At 34.3% G+C, this 21,247-nt stretch overlaps 2 protein-coding genes across 8 annotated transcripts in view; one reads left to right on the top strand and one right to left on the bottom strand.

The window, feature by feature from the left end:
* CDC73 (cell division cycle 73) overlaps positions 1-21,247 on the top strand; it is a 239,475-nt gene that overhangs the window by 56,821 nt on the left and 161,407 nt on the right. The window lies entirely within an intron of this gene.
* Positions 1,130-8,240, bottom strand: B3GALT2 (beta-1,3-galactosyltransferase 2). 4 transcript variants are annotated; one of them, XM_031041885.2, is made up of 3 exons: positions 7,638-8,240; positions 3,598-3,768; positions 1,130-3,195 (listed from the first exon to the last, which is right to left on the bottom strand). In XM_031041885.2, the coding sequence occupies exon 3, from the start codon at positions 3,066-3,068 to the stop codon at positions 1,800-1,802; it is 1,269 nt and encodes a 422-aa protein (XP_030897745.1). In that variant the 5' UTR covers positions 3,069-3,195; positions 3,598-3,768; positions 7,638-8,240; the 3' UTR covers positions 1,130-1,799. The 4 variants fall into 4 exon arrangements, with proteins under 4 accessions (XP_030897745.1, XP_081681283.1, XP_006728484.1 ...); XM_081825157.1 differs by having other exon boundaries at positions 3,598-3,737; XM_006728421.3 differs by lacking the exon at positions 3,598-3,768.

Raw genomic sequence — 21,247 nt, 5'->3', positions numbered from 1 at the left:
TAAATGAATTACTCTACATTAAAGGAAGAATTACTTTTGTCTCTCATCAGCCTTATCTAATTTGGTATTATCCTCTTATGTGTGATTATTTAATAACTTTGGCATTTAGTAATTTTAGTCTTTTTATAATCATATAGAATAAGTAAAGTGAAAAATGAACTTAACCAAGAGCTGGGGGTGTTATATAGCTTGGCTTTCAAAATTACTCTTATGTATTCTAGAATACTTAGATTACTAAACTGAAAATGGGAGATAAATTCAGTATAAATAGAATTCATCATACTAAATAAGTACTTAAATAGTTTCTGTGATTCTGAACTTTAACAATTATAAGAATTCTGTTTTGGTACAATTTCTCTTCAGAAGAGAATCAAGAATAAAATTGGTTGTCATTAGAATTAGGATAAATAATATCTTCATTAGATTAAGTTTTACATACTTTTATGAAATAAAAACACTTAAACTTAGCAGGTTACTATTTCTTGATTTTAAAATTTGTAATGGAGCCAAACAAAATTACTGTGAAAATATTTGTACTCCAACACTCAGTAAAGATTTTCTTGTTTACCTTTTTTTTTTATTAAAAACTTGGTAAAAGTGCATTGTATACATTGTCATCCTAGAATCAAGTGTTCATCAAACATTTATAACTTTCCCCCATCCCTCCCAAAAAAGGTTTGAAATTGGTGACGCAGAACAGTTGTCGTCTACCAAATTAAAAACTGCAGGTTTGTAAACTTGGCACTCTGAGAAAGAAATAGGTGCCATAAAATGATTAAGTATTGGCATGTGTACACCTGCTGTCAGGAAATAAACTTCCCATATGTTGCAGTTTGGCAGACATGCATCTTAAAAATGTATTGAATGAAACTGCTGCTGCACTCTTTATCCTGTATCTTTTTTCAACAGTACATTTCTCTTTTTGCCTGTAATTACTTTTGCTTCCGTTAGAGGAACGTGATATATTTTTACAGATATCCTTGAAGTTAAGTGGTAGTACTCCTTAAGAGTGCAGTAACTGATCTAGTAACTCATTGAAATACTAGCTTGGTCCTTAACACCAACGAGGAAACAAACTATTTTGAAACATTTACTTTTTTTTCTTATAAAAACTTGAGCCTGAGACACATTGATTTTTCACATTTTATCACATCATGTCAAAATAATTTCCCCCAATATATGTACTAGTATAAGAAAATGAATATCCCAGTTGTTTTTAAAAGGTAAATACTTAGGTGAGAATTGCACTGATGAAACAGCTGAACTTTATAAATGTATTTATGGACTAATTCAACTAAATCTTATTGCATGGAATATAGTTTCAGAACCCTAGAATAGTCAGGTCAGAAAATTTGTCCTTTGCACAATTACAAAGTTTCCTTAAGATTGATAGTATTGTTTTATTTACATTTAATTATATGTTAAAATGAAAAACTGATTCTAAAATGAAGGCTCTTTTGACTGTATCCATTTCTTAAAATTTATGTGGAAAATATATGCAAGTACATCTTATTGGCTTCTAACATAAGCCTTGAACCATTGATGTATGCATGCTTGTTATTGCATGTTAATACACAGAATCCCCTTATACAGTTTTTTTTTATAGATTCTTTTGGGATACCTTTTTGTTATATAATGTTGTATTTTTAATTACCTTCAGAAATTAAAAAAATAATTTTTGAATTCCTTTATGTGATGAGTTTTAACTAAAACTTGTCCTATGGATGTAATCAGTTTTAACTATACATGCTTTTAGCAATATTTTACAGATTGCACATTTGAAAAAGAAATTGTCTGCTCTAGTGTAATTTACGGTGGCGATACCTGCCTGCCTTTTCTTTTGCTGCATTGGCACAAGCATTGTGCTTATTTTGTTGTAAATGGTTCCAGTATTTTATCAGTTCACTAGGCTGGAACTGATGAGAGGTAATTAGGTGGCTGTATTTACAGCTCGAGTAAGAAACTCGCCAGTGATTGAACACAAACTCATTGGGAGGGGGCACAGGATCAATTCTCAGCTTGGCAAGACAGATCCCTACATATACATCTTCTAAGTGCAAACGACGGATACTTAAAGAAACTTTAAATATCTTCTCTGCCAGATCTCCAGAAAAAACATAACCAGTCCCAGAACAAAAGACAGGGTAGCGTTCACTTGGGTAGAGGTCTGGTGGCATGTACCACTTGCTATCTTTGTTCCGATTGGGTGCATATCCTCTCATTAGGTAACCAGTAAAATAGTTATGTCTGGGAGGCAGGTCTGGCTTCAGTAACTTATGTATTAAATATTCAGTGTTGACAAACATGTCACTGTCAGTTTTCATAACATATGGAATATGTGGACAGTATGTTGCAACCCAGTTCATGCCCATAAGTGTTTTAATTGTCAAATTGTAGTATGTATCTAAATATTCCTGTTGAATTATATCATGATACTGTCTGCTTTCTTCCAGTATTGCACGTTGAAGGTAGCCATTTAACTTAATATTTACGCCCAACAAAAAAATTCGTGTGATTTGGATACCAGGTGCTAGACTTTCATTTCCCCACGTTTGCCGAATAGCTCTTCTAGCTTCTACTTGTCCAGGTTCTGCAGCTATTAGCAGTATTAAAAAAGGGCTTTTCTCCTGGCATTTTTCAGGTTCATTGATAATATATCTGAAATGGTAAGAATTTGGATGTCCGATACCTTTTTCATTGTAAATACTTCCATTGGCACTAAGGGTATTCTCCAGCCCTGTAACTCCTTGTGGCGACAGGTCTGTGTTATTGGAGTTAGTTGCTGTTTGAGGCCTCAGAGTTTGAGGGACTGTTTCTTTCCAAATGTTCCGGAGAGAGCTGTGGTTTGTCTCACTTTTTGTAGAACGAAATCCTCGGAAAGTATATGTCACGGGGTTTTCTTTAAATCCAGCTCTGCCTGGCAGCCAGTCATGATGATTGAAAAATAAAAACATAGCAAACAGAAACACTAGAGAAAGTACACCAATAAGATGGGTACGGAACAGAGACCTCTTGGCATTCCAGCTCATCTTTGCAAAGCAGCAGTGTCTTCTCCTCCACTGAAGCATGTTGTAAATATCCAGTAACGGGATACGAGATAGTACTGATGGCTGAAAATGTTTCCTTCTCCCAAATCGGTACTATTCTTTGGTAATCATTTTTTAAATCAGCCACGTTGTCTCCCATGCAGTCATTCTATAAAGATGAAACATAAAAATTTATAAAATGCTAAATATTTACAGAACTGCCTGAAGAGAGACTTTGGATGTTAATAATATTAGGGCAAATAGGAATTTTTTAAGTTGTGAAAATATGATAACCGAGGAATTAGTTTATAATTTGTTTACCCTTGGTAACATAACATCACTGAGAACAGGATGAACACTTCAAAGAGAGAAGTGATGGATTGATTTTCTTCCAGTTATTTCACTGTCTAGGTAGCTCTGGTCATTTGTACTTTTGACATGAGTTAAAGATTTAGAAGTTGTATGCATGTAGAAGAGAAGAATGTTACCAGATTCCTGAGAGAGGCCATGTAAGAAGGCCTGAGAGCAGATGGAAAATTTATTGGCATTAATTAAAATTGATTTGACATACCATTGGTGTTATGGTGCACGGTCAGCGGCCTTTTTTGTAAAATGGTCATGTATCAGTTGTGGGACAGACGGTGCAAGGTTGATTATGGCAGAGTTCTGTTAGTCACAGTACACTGCTTGGCATGTTTCCATTGGCCCCTACTGTGTTGAGAAAGTCAATGAGAAGATGCACCTGTCAAAATTAATTTTCAGGGTCCAGTAACTTCAGTACAGGATTTTAAGACAGTAATAAAAGACGAACATTTTCAAACACTTTCTGATTTTAACCTTCCACTTCAAAGATGAGGTATTCAGGAGATCATTGTCCTTACTTAGACTTAAGATTCATTTTTAAAATATAGCAATTATCTTTATCTTTGGCCTTGGCAGAACACTTATCACATATCTCAGTTGAGTCTCCGTGTTAGAATTAAACAAAGAACTACTTTGAACAGTCCTTTCAGATTTCTTACAAAATATAGGCACTAGGTACTATCATATCCAGCTGTTTAAAATTTTAAATTTTACAAAATGCATTTTGAAAGATTCTTGAATTTTGCTGTGTTCTACATTTGTGTGCAGAAAATTTGTTACATTTTTAGGACTTCTGGCAGCATGATACTTAGAACCCTAGATTTTTAAAAAGATTATGAGATGTCAGTATGGGAAGTTCATGATGCTACATATTGAAAACTGGTGGTGTTATCTTTGAACAAGATTTTTCAGTACATAGCACAAATTTGTTCATGTTTTTCAGTTCTTTGTTTTTCTGGATCAAGATGTGAGGGTAGAGGTGGGTAAAAGGAGCTGTAACTTGATTTCTATTTAAAGAGAAAAAACTTGAGAAGGGGACTGATAACTAATTTTAATTTTTTCAATTTTTTAATGAAAATTATTTCTTACGCAAAAGAAAACTAGTCAATTAAATTTAATGTAGTAGCGTTTATCTAAAAATCTCTGCATATATATCTGTGTTTTGCATGATATTAAGAGATTCATGCTTAATACCAAATTTGCTTAGCCTTGACATGAAACTTAATTATCTTGGGGAAATGGTATTTACATGGAAGTTCTCATATAATTGAATAATTACAGGAAAATTCACATATATAGTATGAAGTACTTTGAAAGGGTTAGACATATATGAATGAAAGTACTATTCTAGCAGCAGCCACTAGGAGGAGCAAGTAGGTGGGAATTTGAACAAATTTCCAAAGTATAATAGTAAAGGCGCCAGCTTTTGATAATTTCTAGCATCTGAAATTATGTAGTACTTTTAGAAGTTATGGTTCTCAAATGTAAAATATTGTTCAGTCATTGTGTGAGATACGAACAGTGATTTTTTTTTTTAAGTTTGGGGTTTTAAAAACCTAGAACCTAGTTTGCTATTTATTAGAGTTTATTTACATAATCTTTAATTTCACATTGCTATAGTAAAGACCAAGGCTGTTCACCATCCAGCAAAAGAGTTCTGCTGTGAACTAAACTGAAAATAAGCTGAGAGTTCTGATTTAGAAACTCACTTTTTTTTTTCCTTCCTGTATTTGTAAATAGTTGGCCATTCTGTTTAGACCAGGAAACTCTTTCTAAGCTTTTATTTTCACATGAAATATTTGATAAATAGTAATGATTCTTCCACGCCATAAAGAAGCCAGTAGATATAAGGGTTATGTGTATAAATTTAAAAGAAACAAAAGTTGCTTTTTAAATTTATTTGGTAATCTATTTTAAACATTCTAAAACTAAGTTAAATATGTCACCTTTTTGTTGATATATGCTTGGTATCTGGTTGAAGTCCCATCATTTATGTCTTTTAAAAGTGTAAATTTGATGGTTTAAGAAACAGTAAATATAAGATCAGATTTTTGAATAAACAACTGAAGAAATGAATGAAGGTAAATATCATAGTAATAAATTGTGATATTTTATGAAAGCAGTATACCTGAAGTGGTATCTCTAAAGTATTTCCATGTTAGAGAAAACAGCATATTATTATATATTGTAATCTAGCATAAATACATAGTTTATAGTCCTATATGACTTTGTAGCACTAGGTGATGGAGATGCATCTTAATTTAAATTCATGACATTCGTATGTTTGTAAATATTAAACTTCCCAGGCTTTAAATTCATATATACTCAGTTGGTAATCTCCCATTGATAAATGAAGTGCATGTGTCTAGCTTTAAACATTTCTTTATTAGAAGTTTCTCAGGTATTTGTCATAATTTTTCTGTTAAAAAGAAAGTAAAATTAAAGTAACTGTTCTTCATTTTATTAAATGTTAAAATTATTCTCCAGTTACTGCCTGTTGTGTTTTAATTCTTAAAAAGTGGGAACATGACAAGAAAGTTAAAATACTGTGGCAATCTAAATAGTTTTGCACTTCTACGTTTTCAGCATAGAAATACGTTTGATGTAGCTCTTAGGGTTTTTTTCTGATAATATTTTCAAGTTACTAATGTGTATTTACATGTTATGAATTGAAGTTCATGGAGAGATTGTTAACTGTGAAATGTTCAGTTACTTCTCACATACTCGTTCTCTCTCTCTCACACACAGTTTTTATCATTTGGCTTTTAAAAGTGTTGATATCTTTAGTGTGTTGAACAGTCCTAGATTTTACTGGTGCTTGAATAAAAAAACATTCTGTGCTTTTTAGATATCTAGCTTACAAAAATGTTTAATTGGTGCTGTTAACACTGAGAGAAAAGGATCTAAGAGAGATCTGAGATTTTTCACAACTATATTTTTTTATGTAATACCATCTGATTTCATTCTATAGTGGAACAAAAATTCATGGTATTGGCAGTGAGAGTTGATGTTGAGATGTGATAATAATAGGGCCTGATAAACTTGTTTAAAATTTTAATTTTAGAATGGAATGCTTACATGTGCCTTTAAAATGTTTGCCTTTTGTGATTATTAAATAATAGGTTATTGAGTTGTGTTGTGAGATTGAGCAAATGTCAGGATCTGTGGATAGAACTGTAAAAAATTTTTGAATTTTAGTTCCTGAGCCATGAGTTGCTGTTCTGTGATTGTTGTTTAAATAGTTTATCAGATTTATTTCTACCAGGCACACACATACCATGATGGTAGTTTGTTAGTACATATTAATATAGCCTAGAAGCGCAGTAGCTACATTTATATTTAATTTTTTGTCCTTGTATTGCTGTTCATGAATATTTTTATATTAGATTATTTTCATACTCTGTTTTAAATTTCACTTTAAAAATTATCACCAAGAACAATCTTGTATTTGATTATTTGGAATCTGTCAGTTGCTTAAAATGAAAGCTCACTTTTTCAAGTGGGGGAATTTTTAGCAACTATTGATATTTCTTTGTTTAAAGTTGTATTCATGGACACTGTAATAACATGCAAATCTACTGTGGTGGTGTGTTGTGCATAAAACTCACACCGCCTTATGTGATCCTATGCAAATGCTTTCCTTTTAGTATTCTTATAGCTCTATAATAATATTTGTTGATACTCTCTTAGTTTGTGTTTGTTATCCTTATTTGGGGAGATGGATCTTGGAGGGAAGATTTCGTTAGTAAAAGCTGTTATATATTAATTTGTTTTAAAAGGACTTTGAAAAAAGCTCTTAATATTAAGATCATCTTTGATACTATTTAATATAATTTCACTGCATTGTCTCTTTTGATAGCCGCTTTTAAGAGATCACTTTAATTTACTAGATAAGAATTCATTTTGACCTATTTTGATAGAGGCTTACTGTGTTTTCTCTAGAGGGCTACAGTTTTTTTCTTTTTAAGTTTAATTTCTCAGAGAATCCTCTAAGCACATCTTGTTATTATTTGCCTTTTCTCTCTTTTATACATCCATAATCCGTAATTACTTCAAGCTACATATTTACTTGAATAAAGCAAAGACAGCTTTAACAATGACAGATTTTAAAATCATATATCTAGAAACCCTTTCATAGTTTCAAGGACGGTGAACTGGATGAACTTGTTTATCAGATATTAGTGCCTCCGGGGCTATGAAAAGGTAACAGACATTTAAATGAATATTACACACAAGATATCGACATACCTTCCTTGGTCAGGCCATTTATGTGGAGAGGATTATGCCCACTGAAAATACTTTTGGCACGCCATCACTTCAGCAAAAAAGATGCTATCGAACATGCGCACATCCCCCAATAGTCTGCCTCCTGCGATTGCTTTTCACAGTATCCAAAGTGTCCATCTGTCTGCTTGTCTTCGAGTTACCCTTCTTGTTCATATGGGTTCTAGTCATCTGAGATTTTTCCTTTCTTTCACTTTCTTTCTCGTTCTTTAAACAAAAGAGCTGTAGTTGTCCGCTCTGTTGGAGCACTGTTGACTCTTGCCGACAGTTGATGCATTGAAGCTTTTTACATCTGCTGTTTTCCTGGCCGGACAATGCAGTGCTGTATTCTCTTCTCAGTATCCATATTTCTAGTAATAACACTGAGCTGCAATGCAAAGCAGCCAAAGCGAGAATGTAGTGCTTCGATTGTATTGGAATAGAATAGGATTTAACTCTCTTTTGCTGTTGCCTGGCAGCTGCAGGAAGGATTTTGAGCAGTTTTACTGGGGTTTTAGTCTATAATATGAAATCCACGGTTCCTCAGCTGCTGCACAGGCAGGCAGCAGTTTAAATGTGGGCTTGACAGATGCTCTCTCTGACAGAGCAGAATTTAACGTCACTGCTTGGCTGAATCCCACGTGATTGTTTGCATTCATTTTGACTAAAAACCTAAGGTAGGGCGAAGCTTAGAGATTTTGCTTCTGTGTGATAAATTATATATATTCAGTGTAAGTGTAGTGATGAATGCATAATATGAAAATGGGATGATTATGAAATGGTTATAATTTTATTTTTTCCTTTTCTTTTTTCTTTTTTTTTTTTTTTTTACTTTATGCTTTAAGCACAGGCTTTCTAAATGTTTCAGTGTTAGATGTTGGCTTTCATGTTTCTTACATGATTTTAGGGGACCTAAGCAATAACCTTTTATATGTAACTTGGTGCAATTTAACCCCTTCAGTGCACTCCTTCCTTTGAAGTTTATTTTCTCAAATTGCTCCAATTTTACTAGTATCTAGATAAGACTCAGTCCATTTATTTTTTAATCTATAACTTAAATACCCCCCACCCCCAATTTTCTGGAGTTTATAAATCAGCTGGAGTGGATTACTTAATGACACCTGATAGGATACAGCTCAGTTCTTTTTTGCTCTTAATGTGGTTTCTAATGTTCTTGAAAGTAGCAAAACTGTATTTTTAATCACCTTTTAATGTCAGCATTTATTTTTTATTTTTCCTTTTCTTTAAAATTAGCATGTATGTTAGAATTCAACAAAATGATTAGTGGATATAGCATACTTGTACAGGATCTTCTTGGTGAATAATAACGTTTTACTTATCATATTTACTTGTCCTAATATTTCAGGATTGTTTACTAACTTGCCTCCAAGCACATTTTTCAGTAAGCACTAGATACTCTGAAATATTTCTTTGTATGGTTAGTCTCCTGGGCACCTTGCTTTTTTTCTGCAGAATACTGGGGCATTGCCTTTTTTTTTTTTTTTTTTTTCCTCCCCCTTAATAGCCTGAATTATCAGTTTTTCCTATGAGAGTTCAGGGACATTAACTCCTAAAAATTTATTGTTTTAGAACTTAAGCTATGAATTTGTAGTCATATATATGCTTTATCCCACCTGTCTTCCCTAATTAAATCTGTTACTTCAAATACAGGTTCACATTTTCTCTAATACTTTAAATTTTTTTGTCCTCATGTTTTTTAGTGTAGCTGATAAAATACTTTTTGTACTTGGAGGAATCCTGTGATTTTTTTTTTTTTAAGGAGTTTATGTGACTTTCCCAGAAATGTTAGAAGGAATATTAAGAGTTTTATAAATGGGAAACCCAAGGTCTAGAGCTTTGGCTTTTCCTAGTTAAGTGTGAAGGAGAAAATTGGAAGCCAGTTTTTACTTAGTCTCTATGTCTACTCATACTTCATGCTCATTGCTTTTTTTTATATTAAAGGTAGGTAGCAGAGTAATGCTACAGTGCTTACATAAAATAACGTATTTTACAAAAGTAGAGGTGGATTTTAGGAGATCAGTATTTATCAGTAATTCCTTACATAGGATTTGATTATGCAGCCAGCAACAGTGACTATTATTTACCCAAAATCAGATTGCATGCTAAGCCTACCTAAGCTGTAGTTAAATGACTTTTTTCTCTCATAATAATAGTTTTATTATCATACCCATTTTAAAGATGAGGAACCAGTGCTTAGAGTTGTAAATAATTATCCCAGATATCAGCTAACTGGTGATAAGAGAAGCAGGCTAGGAACTAAAGCAAGATTATCTAAGTCTTTATGCTCTGTTCTTAACCATTATACTAGGTAACACTGCTGGAGAAATTGTGGAAATTCTCTTTTTTTCCACTTCTTTTTTTTTTTTTTTTAAGATTTTATTTATTTGACAGAGAGACATCAAGAGAAGGGAACACAAGTAGGGGGAGTGGGAGAGGGAGAAGCAGACTTCCCACTGAGCATGGAGCCCGATGCAGGGCTCCATCCCAGGACCCTGAGATCATGACCTGAGCCGAAGGCAGCCGCTTAACCGACTGAGCCACCCAGGTGCCCCAATGGGAATTCTTTTATAGGACTGGCACAGCATACCCAGAAATCATTCATAGAATTATAAATGGATGTTTATATTTTCACTTTATTCACTTGTCAAACAAAATACATATTGATCAACTACCGTGTGCCAGTATTTGTAGGTACGCACAGTTTATTAAATGTTAGGGGGACAGAGATGGTTTAGATACCTTCCCTACCCTTTCTCTAGGAAGGATAAAACTATTTTTTTTGCTAGTTCCTTTGATTTGACTCTTTTGGTGTCCCACTGGATTTATTAAAGATCTTGATTAAGAGAGCTCCGTCAGACAACCTGCTGGTTAATGGTTCCCCCAGTATTCGTTTGAGCCCCTGAATTCCCAGTGGACTGTTGTCTCAATTATGCTTGCTAGGGGATAAGGGTTAATACAGCAAAAGAGACTTCTAGAAACTGATAAAAAGGTGCCTGTCTACTTAATCAGAATTTAAACTTTTAGGTACACGTGCCATTGGTTTCTTAAATTTAAATTAAGCTGGCTAAGAACTGTACATAAAGTACAGAAAAACAGAGCAGACACCAGATTAAAGTTCCTTTAGTGACTTTTTCTAGCAACCTGCATGTTTCCAGCCAAGAGAAACTGTAAAAATCTTATGATAGGCAAGCTTGTAGAAGTTCTTCCTTTAGTCTAGTTTCTTTTAACATCTGAATTCTATGGTTAAACTTTCTCAGTAAATGTGACAGATTTCTTTGTCAGACTCAGGAAGCTGGCAGCTGTTTTGTTAAGTTTTATAGTTATAAATGTCTTGTAATTTTTACTTGTATAGGTCTACTTTTTAATCTTATAACACATCCCTGATGGGCAAAATAGGCTATTACTCTGTATTTTGGCCAGAACTGTCCAGGTTGGTTTTAGGATTTTCCTGGGCATGTCTGCATACAATAGCCCTCAGGGAGGCAGAATTTAAAGACAGGTTTTGAATAGCCACCTAATTCTTAGTTTCTATTGAGTACAGAAGTAATAATTACTTTATTCATTTGGCTAGTAGTTTCTGAGTCATTATAACATGATGAATCAGGTTTAGATTTGCTCACTAATAATAAAGATAAGCTATTTCATGGAATTTGCTACCTATATAAATTCAACTAAATGTCCTTGGTAAAAAGAATGAGGGAGAAAAGGGTGTAGGAGATAACACTTCAACTGTGACAGGCGATTCACTGAGAATGAGCAAATATCCTTGAATAATTTGAGAAGAGGAGACATGAATCTGGTTTTCCCTACATTGGTCTTCATTCCTGTTGGTGCTTTAGTATGAGTAATTGACCCCTAAATGCAAGCCATTTTTATTTCAGCCAGTGCTCACCTGAAGAACTAGTTATTTTTTCCAGGGCTAGAGAAAAATCTTAATGTTTTGGATCAGGTGTTATTTCCACCATAGTACTCTGAAAAATGCCATTTGACATAGTTATTTAGAGACCAGCCTTAGTTTTAATTGAGATCAGTCAACAGTTTTGCATAGAGTAATGTTTGCTTAGAGTTTATATCTTTTGACTTAAAATCAGATGAAATCTTTTTCAGTATATAAATATATGGACAAATAGCACATTTTTGGCTGTTTAATATTAGTAAGTAGTTTTTTTGAAGAAAAATTACTGTGTGTTCATTAAGAGTTTACAGTTTTCCTTTGAAATCAGTAGGTGATTTATGAACCAGTTTTACTTTTCCTTGAATTTACAAAGCAGGCATTAGCCTGATTTCAAATTAGCAATCTCAGAATGACCACAAGTGTCAGTGTTTGCCTGCCTTATTTTTCTTCTTCAGTTTTCACCAACTTGTGCAGCAGATACCACACTGTTTTAAGAATTTCTTTTGACATGAAAGCAGAGCTAAATTTAAGTGTCTCTTTCAGAACTAATTTTCAACACCCTTACCAGTTTTAATTCATACAAACTATTAATGATCCTAAGGGAAAATATAAGCATTAAAATCAGCAGTAGTTTGTATTATGCTTGTATGTTCTTCAGTTTCTTAGGATTGTAGCTGTTTCAGTGTAGCATAAATCAGCTAGACTCTCTCATTTGTTATTTGTCACACAGGGGATACTCTTGTTGAGAGCTTTGGTTCTCAGTGGGGGAAATGTTATTTTCTGGGAGGTGTTCTAGAAGTTTATGAGGGTATTTTTTGTTGACAAAATAATTGAAGGACATTTAGTGAGTGAGTCCAGGGAAGGAGGTCTATAGTGGGTGGGGCAATTTTAAATGAACCTAATTAGAATACCAAGTATATTTTGTAAAGTTTTAACATGCACTGAATTTTCCTAGGTATATAACCACAATGTATATTGAAGAAGATTGTACTCAACTTTGTTCTGAACTTGGCCAGTAGTTCGCCATTTCGAAAAATCCTGTTGCCTGTGGCAGTCATGTTTGTAGTAGTTGGCTTACCAATAGAGAGTATACCAGTCTGTGGACATTTGTAATTGTTACATTCACTGTGATTTTATGACTAGGTACTAGCTTTCGATTACTTCATTATGTCTTCTGGTGTAATCATTTCTGAGGTTAATATTGAAATACTTGTGTTTATCGTAGATTTCTTTTATTTTTTATTTTTTTTAAAGATTTTATTTATTTTGACAGAGAGAGAGAGAGCAGCGAGAGAGTGAACACAAGCAGGGGGAGTGGGAGAGGGAGAAGCAGGCTCCCCGCTGAGCAGAGAGCCCACATGTGGGGCTCGATCCCAGGACCCTGGGATCACAACCCGAGCCGAAGGCAGACGCTTAACCACTGAGCCACTCAGGCGCCCCGTAGATTTCTTTTAAAATTTCATTCTTGTATTTGTTAGGATATTGATTTCCTTTAAAAAAATTACATACATAGGTTGCTTATGTTACCTTTGCATTTCATTTCAGATTGTTAAAAGGGGTCAATGTAAAATATTTCTTACACACAGAAGACATACTGAGTTTGATAAGGGTGTGAAGCCCACTAGGTCAGTATCTTTGAATAAGTTCTCAGGCACCTTACTCCCTACTCCTCAACACATTGATAGTATTTAAAAATTTAAACACTGTTAATTAATTACAAAGTATAATAAAACAATTTATAAATTCAGGTAGATATAATGGGTTGAAACTTAAAACTCTGCTAAAACTTCACAAAGAAGCATTTTCACATATAAATTATTAGTATCAGAAAATGCTTTTTATTTAATAGCTTTAATAGATAAGGAAAGAAAGGAAAAAGTTGGAAGTAAGTAAATAGAATGTTTTCCCCAAAGGGCTTTTTTGAGAAGAGCTGGGAGCATAAATATACTTGACTCTAAATTCATAGGAACTCTCTTTAGAATGATTATTTATGATCTCATTGGAAATAGGAACTTAAGTATAAAGAAACTTTGCAAAGCAGAAAAGAGGCAGGCAAAGGTTATAGGATTAGGAATGGGTAATGTTTGACTTTAGGGTTTGATTTTCTTCCCCTTCCCCAACTTCTTAGAAGATGCCTAAGGGATTCACTTATATTCAACAAATACATTGAACATTTTTTATATGCAAGCTACAGAGGGATATGAGCTTTGTCATTAGGTTTCTTTTATTCAAGAAATTGGTAGACAGGATACATAGATCATTATATAGATAACAAAATAACTGGAAGAAAATGTTATATACTTATTTTTTTTCCCTTCAATTTCAAATTGTTTCTGTAATTCATTATGGTGTCACTCAGTTTCACTCTTTTGATACTTTTGTCTTCACAATTGTAGTTGGTTTGCATTACATTTTATTCTTAATTTTCATGCTTTTCAAGTATTTTTATTCCCTTTAAATAAATAACACGATGTCTCGGGGAAAACACAGTTGTTGAGTTTTAGTGAACCAAAATTTTAAAAATGAAAATTTTTATATTTTTGTTGTACTCTCCATTTTCTTTTATCATTTCCCCGATTACTTACTAACATATTGAGTTTGTTTCTTTTCTATATCCTTGTAGTTGAATTTGAGTTTTTTTCTGTATTTCCTTTGTAACTTTTCACAGATTTTATATTTATTAATATTTATAATGTTCCAGAATATTTCATTTGACTCTGTGTGTGTTGGGGGTAAGGGGCTCAAATAGTTAAATATATACAGGTCTGTGTTTATTTTAGCTTCCTCAATTTATTGAATTATATTAAATAGTAAAACATTGAATGTTTTCTTTTAAAGCTTACAAGATTGTTATTTTCTGCTCTGCCTCTATTGCCAGTACCTATAATTCTGTGATTCTCAAAACAATCAAATTTAGCCAATTCCAAACATGTACCCTTTGATAGAGGGAGATGGATGGGAGAATATTATGTTTTTATTCAGTGAAACAGAAGAAGAGCAAATTTATATGGCTATACCATCTTTGAAGAAACCATCCTGAATTATGTCCTTAAACTTAGTTAGTTGGACATTGGAGGTTGTACTGCAATGGCATTGTTCCTAGTGACGGTATTATTTACATTATAATAATGGACTTTTAGGGCAGAATTAGACCTTTCTAATCATCTAAAAATCTAGTTGTCTCATTTTGGAGGCAAGATAATCAAGACCCTGAAAGGTTGTGATTTTTCTCAGAGCTCCACTCTTTAATATGTCCGAGCCAAAGCTAGAACCTGGGGTTCAAGACTTCTAAATCAAGTTTTTTTGCACGGATTTACACTGCCTCTGGATACATCAGTGTTTTTATTTTTAGTCCATGAACCCATAAGGTACACAAATGATCCCTTGCCCCTGGCCCTCTGTCACTATAAAAAAATCCTGCCAGATTTAAATGAGAAAGATTGTGCTTTTATTAAACCTCAGTGACACATATAAGAGAATTGCTCATTTGTGCCAGAAAGGTATGTGGGCATTATAGACTTTGGTATTAAAGCAGATCAATTTCTATGGTTTGGTTTGTTTCTAATGTAGTTTTATAATTAAACATTTCATCTACATTTATGTGGATGTAATCTTTTAATCTGTGGATAAATAAAAAAGAATTTTGATATTTTCCCATTATGCACGAATACCCCTTTAAAGATTTTGTATTCTGTCTCACTCTCTTTTCCTCTCTTTTGATCCAAATTTTACTTGCTGTATTTGTCTTAGTCTGGGTTCTCCAGAGAAACAACCCATAGGAGGGAGGGAGGGAGGGAGGGATGGATGGATGGATGGGTGGGTGGGTGGGTGGGTGGGTGGGTAAGGAGGAATTGGCACATGTGATTATGGAAACTGAAAAGTCCCAAGATTTGCAGTCAACAAGCTGGAGACCCAGGAGAGTTGATGGTACAGCTCAAGTCTAAGGCGGGCTCCAAAGGCAAGAAAATATTGATGTCCCAACTTGACAACAGCCAGGCAGGAGTGAATTCTTTTTTACTCTGCCTTTTTATTCTGTTCATTTCTTCAGTGGATTCAATGAGGCCCACCCACATTGGGGAGGGCAGTCTTGCTTTACTCAGTCTGTTGATTCAAATGTTAATCTTACCCAGAAACTTTCTCACAGACACATCGAGAATGATGTTTTAACCAAATTATCTGGGTATTCCATTGCCCAGTTAACACATAAAATCAACCTTCATAGTTACCTTCTGAAAGGATTCTAGAGAATGATAAATGGAAAACTGGTATTTAGATTTTTAATCAGTGAATATCTTCTAATGCTATTCATGAGCACTTGTGTTCCAGTTTTGTCTGTGACTATAAAGAAAATAAGTATTTATTCCCAGGTCAGAGTTTTAATTCTGTGAGTGGATTTGGGTAGGAATAGATTTTTATCTTTATTGAGATTAAAATATTTTCTTTAGTCTCTGCTCCTTTGATTTCAAGTAGCAGAAATTTGCTCAAGTCAGCGTAAGGAAGAAAAGGAAATACATTATAATGGTGTAGGAATCTTCGCAGAACTCAGGACTGAGAAATATAAATTGGCCTTTAAAAGAACACAGTGAGACATTGGAAAACTGTCAGGAATCAAGGAAGCTTTTCTGTTTCTGTCTGGTGCCATATGATTACTTGTCACCTTCCTGCATCTCTACACCAGCTCTCTGGTCCTTTGTATCTGTAGCCAGCCTGCTACAGATAACTGTAGCTCACATTGCTGGGCATATCTCTCAGTATGGATTTCAAAACTCCAAAGGAGAGAAGATATGATTGGGTCAGCTTGTTCATGAGTTTATCCCTTGTGGGTATGGTCCAGCTCTGAAAAGGGGAAATAGGGTATTCTCTGAGTAGACATCCCTTGAAAAGGCTGCCATCATTTGTAATTAGACTGTGTTTATTCTTTTAAGCATATTTTGTGCTTTTTAAAAAAGATTTTTTATTGTTTATATATATATGATTTACCGTTTTAAGTGATAATTCAGTGGCATTAAGTATATCCATAACATTGTGCAGCCATCACCACTCTGTATCTCCAGAATTTTTTCATCATTCCAAACTGAAACTCTGTACACATTAAATAGTTTCCTGTTGCCCTCTCCCCAGCCCCTGGCAACCACTATTCTACTTTCTGTTTCTATGACTTTGACTCTTCCAGGTACTTCATAGAAGTACAGTCATACAGTATTTGTCTTTTTGTGTCTAGCCTACTTCATTTAGCGTAATGTTTTCAAGGTTCATCCATGTTATAGCACAATTCAGAATTTCTTTTTTTTAAGGCTGAATGATATTCCATTGTATGTATAAACTGTAATTTGTGTATCCATTTGTTTGTCAGTGGACATTTAGGTTGTTTTCACCTTTTGGCTATTGTGAATAATGGTATTCACATCAGTATACAAATACCCGGTCGAGTCCCTGCTTTCAGTTCTTTTGGTTATATACCAAGAGTTGGAATTGCTGGATCATATGGTAATTCTATGTTTAATTTTTTGAGGTATCAAACATACTGTTTTCCATAGCAGCTACACATTTTACATTCCCATCAGCCATGCACGAAGATTCTGATTTCTCCACATCCCTGTCAGTACTTGTTAATTTCTGTTTTTTGTGTGTTTGATAGTAGCTGTCCTAATGGGTATGAAGTGGTATCTCATTGTGGTTCTGATGTACATTTCCTGAATGATTAGTGATGCTTGAGCATATTTTCATGTGCTTATGGACCATCTGGAGAATGGTCAGTTTCTCTGGTGAAATGTCTTAAGTTTTTTACCCATTTTTGAATTGGGTTGTTTGTTTTTTGGTTTTGAGTTGAAGGAGTTATTTTTTTTCAAGATTATTTATTTACTTGAGAGAGAGCCGTGTGTGCGTGCTGTGTGCATGAGCAGGGGGAGGGGCAGAGAGAGGGACAAGCAGAGTCAGCAGTAAGCATGGAGTCCATCGCGGGGCTCGATGTCACGAGTGGGAGATCATGATCTGAGCTGAAACCAAGAGTTACTTAACCACCCAGGTACCTTTTTTTTTTTCCTCCCCTCGCCTATTTGCCCTGGCTGGAATTTCAGATGCTATGTTGAATCAAAGTAGTGGAAGTGGACATACTGTTCCTGATCTTATGAGGTTTCAGTCTTTCTCCATTGAATATGTTAGCTGTTGTGGGTTTTTTATATTTAGTTTTTATTATGTTGAAAAAGTTTCCTTTCATTCCTAGTTTGTTAAGGTGTGTGTGATGTTGTTTTTAAATCATGAAAGGATGTTAAATTATCAGATCCTTTTTCTGTATCAGTGGAAATGATCATGTATTTTCCCTTCATTCTGTTAATGTGATTTCTATTGATTTTCGTATATTGAACCATCATTGCATTCCAGGAATAAATGCCACTTGGTCATGGCGTATAATCTTTTTAGTATGCTACTGAACTTGGTTTGCTAGTTCTTTTCTTATAGAGAATGTTTCTTTATGGAAAGAAGTGGTTTAAGAATTATTAGTTTCTCTTTATTTTGGGCACTAAGCTGAACATACACATACACATTTATAGAAAATACTTACATGCACATTACAAATAACTAAAAACACATATGTAACTCTTTATAATTTTTAAACTTTGATTCACTGATCCTCCATTAAATTACAAAACATGATGAAGGCAGGGACCACCTTGCTCTTGTTCATACTGATGCGTTCCCAGTTTCTTACTTGGCTTTCAGTGCTTTGATGAATGTGTATAGAATGAATAAATTAATGTTGTTTAAGTCTCTCAATAATTCTTTATGATATTTTTACCATTTTTATTTAACAGATTAAAACAGTTTAACAGTGGTCAATCAGTAATATTAGGGCAAATGGATTTTTGTTTTAATTAGTTAATGTGAATTTTTTAAGGACCTGCCATACATTAGGCACCATGTAACAGGCACTGGAGACATAATAGACAGTCCCTGACCTAAGTTAGCTTACAGTCTGGTTGAGAGAAGCAGACAAAGTAAATAGAGAATTCTCTAGCAAATTGAGGGATTTGATAGAGGTATCAAATCTATATATTTTATAGATACACTATAGTATATTTTAGGAATTTGTTAGCTATTTTCTGTGTTGGCAGACATTGTATGCATATGCCTCTGGATTATGGCAAATGTAAAAAAATAAATTGTGCTTGTAATTTGTGTTCTGCTCTTGAAATCTTGTATGTTTTCAACCTCATTGTCATTTGTCTACAGAGTTGCAGTTTTCTTTTTCTTTATAGTTTTTCCAAAATACTTTTTTTTTAAAGACTCAATGTACTTAAAATTCAGATCCTTTTTAAAAAAGCATCCTGGTATTTGGGAATTCTAAATATCAAATCCACATTTCATGGGAGTGTGTTACTGTAGAAAGTTTGCCTTTGCATGTAAGGGTACAATTAGTATTTCATTTTTAAAACGTTACTTTTGCTGTCGTAAATACGGTAGTCAAAAAGGTAGATTATAAACTTATAAAATCTGCATATATATTCTGTATGTTTTCTTCATTTAGAATTTTTAGTATTTTATGAAGTTTCATATAAAAAGCATTTTTCCAAATTAAGTAAATATAATCTTTTTCATACTGACACTTGTTACAAATATTTTTTCTTATGAGATTATATATAATGGTACTATTTCCTGCTTGTTTAAAGCAGAAATACCAATATTGTCTCTCCCGGTACCAGGAGAATTTTAGGTTTTCTCATTTGCTAAAATAAGTAAGGATTATAAACAGTATAGTTTGTTTTGCCTTGTTATGTTTTACAAAAATGATTCTATCACTTCTGCCGTTCTTATCAGTTATTTCTTTTCTAGAATGCCTCAGGTCTCGGTGGAAATTGTAATTGTTCTGACTTTTCAAGAGAAAGCAAGTTTTCCTCTCCAGTTAGCACAACTTGTCAGCTCTTTTAGTTGGCTTTTTTTTTTTTCCTGATACTTTATTTTCCCAGATGGGTATTATATTTTTCCCCCAATCAATGTATCTTTAAAAATGTGGAACTGTCAGTCTCTTCCCCATATTACTGCCAAATTCTTATTCCTTTTTCTTAGCATATGCCAGATATACCATTTTGTAGCCTTTGAAAAACCTCACCTCTGTTTTTTCATCTTTAAGGAGTGGTGGGGTCGGATTATATGGTTTCTGAGGTTCTTTATGCAAGGACTTCTTCTTTTTTTTTAAAGATTTTATTTATTTGAGAGAGAGAGAGAGAGCACATGAGAAGGGGAGGGCCAGAGGGAGAAGCAGACTCCCTGCTGAGCAGGGAGCCCGATGCGGGACTCGATCCTGGGACTGACTCCAGGATCATGACCTGAGCCGAAGGCAGTCGCTTAACCAACTGAGCCACCCAGGCGCCCTATGCAAGGACTTCTATAATTTTATTTCAAAATAGTACAGATTGGAGTGGAATGAACTTTTAGCTCTTTGTGTTGGCTAGGGAGTCCTAAAAGGGCTACAAACTGACATGATTAGTTAAGTTCTTCCCAGTTTTCTTTCAAGGAGTCCACAGTCTCCAATTTAATAGCTGTATAGGTTGTGTGTGTGTGTGTGTGTGTGTGTGAGAGAGAGAGAGAGAGAGATTGAGTGTGTGTGAATGCATGCTTGCATTTACACTTATTTGTGTTTGTTTAGTAACTACAAAATTAAGAAAAGTTATACAGCAGTGACTTTGGCAACTCAGTTTTTAGTACATCTGAGAAGACAAAAGTTAGACCTCTTCCAGTTGCAGCTAACAGTAGCTCTGCTCAACTAATGGAGGTAAAAATGTGTGTGGAGTTCATAGAGTCGTGAGATGAAGGATTTTAAAGGTTCATATAATCAAGAAGACGTAGGGGGAGAATAGGCCTTGAGGCTATTATATCTAGATAGGTGTTATAGGGGATGTTATATTTACCTCTTTTTTGTGCATACTACTGTCATTCTGTCCTTCTGCAGATTGGGCTTTCCCCATGAGTCAAGAGATATATGATCATCTGTAATTTTTGGTTTACCACCTTGCAGCCTTGTAGCTAGAGTTGTAACTTGCTAGTTCCAGCTAGTAAAACATACAGGGGAGAACTCTTGATTGACCTAGCCTAAGACATATGCCTCTCCCAGTGACCAAGGGCTAAGGCTTATTCCCAGAAAGGGATAATTTGGAGTAGGAGAAGGTCATCAGGCAATGATAGCTTACTTTGTAAACAGAAAATACCTATTTTTTGGTATTTAAAGAGGTCCTAGTTTTGAGTTTACTCAAAAGTCGATAAAAACACTTAAGGGTTATGATTTCTAATGGAAAAGACTTTTTTTCATATTACTTCTATGTGTTTGTACCTTTTGCTGACCCATGTTATAAGAGCCATAGTCTCGACATATAGTATAGGTATATTTTAGTAGTCAGCTGAATCAGTTTTGGTTCTGATAGTTCTCAATATGCACAGAGTGCTGTTGTGTTCTTGTGATTTTGAACTTCGTCTACTCTTTTTAAAAGAAGGGGGCTTTGTATTATGCAGCCATCAAAAGGAATGAGATCTTGCCATTTGCAACGACGTGGATGGAACTGGAGGGTGTTATGCTGAGTGAAATAGGTCAATCAGAGAAAGACATGTATCATATGACCTCACTGATATGAGGAATTCTTAATCTCAGGAAACAAACTGAGGGTTGCTGGAGTGGGGGATGGGGTGG

This window comes from Leptonychotes weddellii, chromosome 6, assembly GCF_054177405.1.
Source record: "Leptonychotes weddellii isolate Sample4059 chromosome 6, ASM5417740v2, whole genome shotgun sequence".
Taxonomy (NCBI): Eukaryota; Metazoa; Chordata; class Mammalia; order Carnivora; family Phocidae; genus Leptonychotes; species Leptonychotes weddellii.
Note: the sequence above shows the minus strand (reverse complement) of the source record. Positions and strands in the feature narration are given on the sequence as shown.

What these genes read in the sequence shown, in the direction of transcription:
- B3GALT2 (XM_031041885.2), bottom strand. Translation starts at nt 3,068, where the DNA reads ATGCTTCAGTGGAGGAGAAGACACTGCTGCTTTGCAAAGATGAGCTGG.